The following is a 3,352-nucleotide window of genomic DNA, read 5'->3' on the forward strand; positions in this document are numbered from 1 at the left end:
CGAGGACCGCGGGCCCGAGGCCCCGGGAAGGAAAGACGACCGTGTGGGGCGGCGGGGAGACCCGGAGAACGACTTCCCGGGGGGCCGACCTCACCTCTCTGGGCGGGGCCGTCCGCGTTCTCGACTCCGGGCACGCGGGGCCTCCGGGAAGGGTCCTGTCGGGAGGGGGAGGAGTCAGGTCGAGGAAGGCTCCACCGCCCACCGCGCCCCCATCCCCCCACGCCTTCTATTCCGCCCCACCCCCTCACCAGGCTTTGCGGGGGCTTCTCTGGCTCTGGGGCCTTCCCGACGGCCTTCTCGGCTTCCTTCAGGTCTGTCAGAGTCACGCCCTGGCAGGGAGAGGGGACAGTCGGGGACAGTCGGGAGAGGCCCACAGCCCTCTTCCCTCAGACTCGGGAGTCCAGGCCCCAACCCCTCCTCCCTCTGACCCAGGGAGTCCAGGCTCCCAGCCCTCCTCCCCCAGCCCCCGCCTGCTCCTAACCCAGGGAGTCCAGGTCTCCAGCCCTTCTTCCCTCAGACCAGGAGTCCAGGCCCCCAGCCCCTCCTCCCCCGACCCAGGGGTTCGGGCCCAGCCCACCCCCACCTGTGTGGACCTCCGAGACTGGCGCATGAGGCGGGAACGAGCTTTCCGCTGCGACTCAGACTCCTCGTCTCGCACGGGCATCTGGTAGGACCTGAGTGAAGGACCCCCAGCTCAGGGAGGGTCCCTTGGGGCCCTGTCCCCCTCCACGGCCGACACCCCAGGGGAGGCAAGCTCTGTGGGCGAGGACTTCAACTCCGCAGACCGGGACAAGCACCCACCCCCGCCCGGACTCCTGAGATGCCTCCTCCCAGCGGGCCTCCTCACCTCCGGCGGTCCCGGGAGTCCGCTGGGGGCGCTGCGGAGGCCGCGGGGACATTTGGCTGCGCGGGGGATTCCGGATCCAGAGTCCTGGAGGGAGGCGCGGGGTTTTCCTGGGGAGGAGGCTTGGCGATCTCAGACCTGTGTGAGTTCATTCATTCAGCAAATATTATGGGACACGCGGCAGTAAGCAAGAGACAGTCCCCTGCCACGTCAAATCCGAGCAGGAAAAAACCCAATGAATAAACGGCAGCCACAAAAGACAGGCAAGCCACACCAGGAGGGCCGAGTACTTTGGAAGGGAGAAACAGAGTAAGGACCGCCGGGAGTGCATGCTGTGCGGACGAGCGCTGATTCCACTCGGGCCGCTGATTCCACTCGGGCCGCGTGGCCGGGAGGAGGGCGGGGGCTGCCTCAGGGCGCACATGGGCTTGCTCGGGGTCGTGCTGACGGGACTTGCACCCAGACCGGCCTCCCACCGTGGGCCCAGGCCCTGGGACTCACGCGGCGGAGGGCTCCGGCGCCTTCCGAGAGGGGTTCGGGGAAATTCTGGCAAGACGGAGCTCCCTGGCCTGCGGGGAGAGGAGAGGAGGAGCGGAAAGGGCATCCCACGCTGGGCGGGTCGGGTCGGCCTGCCCCCGGTCCCTCACCTGCGTGGAGGTCCCTTCCAGCCAGGAGGAGGACGCCGAGCGCTGCAGCCCGGTCCCGGGGGCTCCCTCGGCCGCCCGCCGCTCGGGGGGACCCAGGGCACCGGCGCTCCCTGTCTTCTGGAGACCGAAGCGCCTGGGGAGGGGGGCCTCTTCGGGTGGCTGGGGGACGGGGAAGTCGCGGTCATGGAGAAAGGGTCTCTCGGAGACGTCAGGGTGAAGCCCCAGAGGACGCGGCAAACTACAACTCCCATCAGCCCCTGGGGCAGGCGCAGCCCGGAGAAGACGGTCGGGCGTCCAGGATTCTGGGAACTGTAGGCCTCACCCACCCCCGCCCCCCGCAGCAGTCAGGGCTCCGCGGAACCTCTGCTCCCCTCTCGGGACGCCACACTCACCACAAGGCTCGCGGGGCTCGGGGGCGGCGGGGAGGACACTCCGTTGAGGACTCTAGACTCTGCAGGGGAGGGCCCTGGTGTGGGACACAGACAGGTCACGGGATGCCAGCTGCCACCGAGAACCCAGCCCCTTCTCCCCGAGACCCAAGGAGCGCCAGCCTGACCTTCACCAGAGGGGCCTTCATCCCCCTCATCCTCGTCCCGAATGGGAGGCCCCCCAGCGCCCCCAGGACGGCGCTCCTTGGACAGGTCCTGGAGGGAGATCTTCTCGCGGCTGCTCAGGCGACACACAGAACTTCTGTGCAGGGAGGACAGGGCGCTGGGGTCAAGTCCCGTGGCCGTGGCCGCCACCGCCTCCCCCCCACCCCACCCCCGCCCTCCTGGGCCCACCTTCTGTGCTTGCTGCTGGAGGGCACCACGGGCTCCTGGCCCCTGCTCTGGGATGCTTCCTTCTGGTTGCGAAGCTGCAAGGAGGGAAGGGGCTGCTGGGCAGGGGAGCGCGTAGCCCTATGGACACCACCACGCACAGCTGTGCCTAGGCCAGAGGGTCCAAGGGCTGAAAGAAGAGGTGCCCCAACCTACATGCCAGAGCCACCCTGTCCTCACCGCCTCCACCTCTAGAGGCCTCAGCCTCCTCCCCAGAGGTGTCCGGTGCAACAGACTCAGATCCACTCCCTGACCCTCTGCTCCTGTCTCAGGCATAGCCCCTGAGGGCCCTGGATGGTCTCCACCCCCCAGCTTTTGCAGGCGCTGCAGGCCAGGAACCCCACTCATTCCTGCACCTTCTGGTCCAGGAATGCTGAGTACTCGTGTCTTCCAGAACGCGTTCCCACAACCCAGGCCAGGTTCCTGGGACCCCTGGGCCACCTTGGAGAGCCAACCCTGCCTCACCCATTCAAAACCCCCATGGCCCTGTCATCCACAGGGCAGCAGCCACACTGCCCCAGCCTGGCACTCAGGGCCGTCAGAGTCTAGCCCCTGGCTTCTGTACAAGCTGTTCCTTCCCTCGAGACCTTTGTCCCCTGTCTCTGCCAGCCCAATGTGGCTGCCAGTCTCCAGAGAGAAGGGCTGTCTGTCCACCTGCCCACGCAGCAGGAGCTCCAGTCCTGGGGCTGACAAGCCCAGCCTGAATCCAGGCAGACAGCCCCATCCACGTCTCCTGCTTGTCTCCCCAGGCAGACCGGAAACTCCACAATGGACATCCATCCATGCCCTGCTCAGGGCCTTCCCCTGGGGCTGGGGCACGGGGTGAGGAAGAGCCGGTCCCTGGGTGGTGGGTGTCAGGGAGTCGAGGGACAAGGACACCCCTCCCGGCCTCCTCAGAGGGTTGGGGGACAGGAGGCTTGTTGAGCCCCGGGCCCTGACTCACGTCCTCCTGCTTCCGGGCCAGCTCCTCCAAGAGACTCAGCACCTCCTCATCAGCCAGGTCGCAGGGACGCTGCCCCTGGGGGAGAAGGGCAGATGATGGA

The 3,352-nt window shown here is 67.6% G+C and overlaps 1 protein-coding gene across 1 annotated transcript in view; it reads right to left on the bottom strand.

The window, feature by feature from the left end:
- Window positions 1–3,352, bottom strand: part of PPP1R12C (protein phosphatase 1 regulatory subunit 12C) — a 19,383-nt gene that overhangs the window by 1,797 nt on the left and 14,234 nt on the right. The window contains 10 exon segments of the mRNA XM_021716077.1: window positions 15–155; window positions 249–329; window positions 584–674; window positions 848–982; window positions 1,346–1,413; window positions 1,492–1,650; window positions 1,884–1,957; window positions 2,054–2,181; window positions 2,274–2,347; window positions 3,253–3,350. Coding sequence (XP_021571752.1) covers window positions 15–155; window positions 249–329; window positions 584–674; window positions 848–982; window positions 1,346–1,413; window positions 1,492–1,650; window positions 1,884–1,957; window positions 2,054–2,181; window positions 2,274–2,347; window positions 3,253–3,350 — 1,049 coding nt within the window.

Source organism: Carlito syrichta, unplaced genomic scaffold (genome assembly GCF_000164805.1).
Source record: "Carlito syrichta isolate Samal-C Ts95f unplaced genomic scaffold, Tarsius_syrichta-2.0.1 Scaffold308154, whole genome shotgun sequence".
Lineage (NCBI taxonomy): Eukaryota > Metazoa > Chordata > Mammalia > Primates > Tarsiidae > Carlito > Carlito syrichta.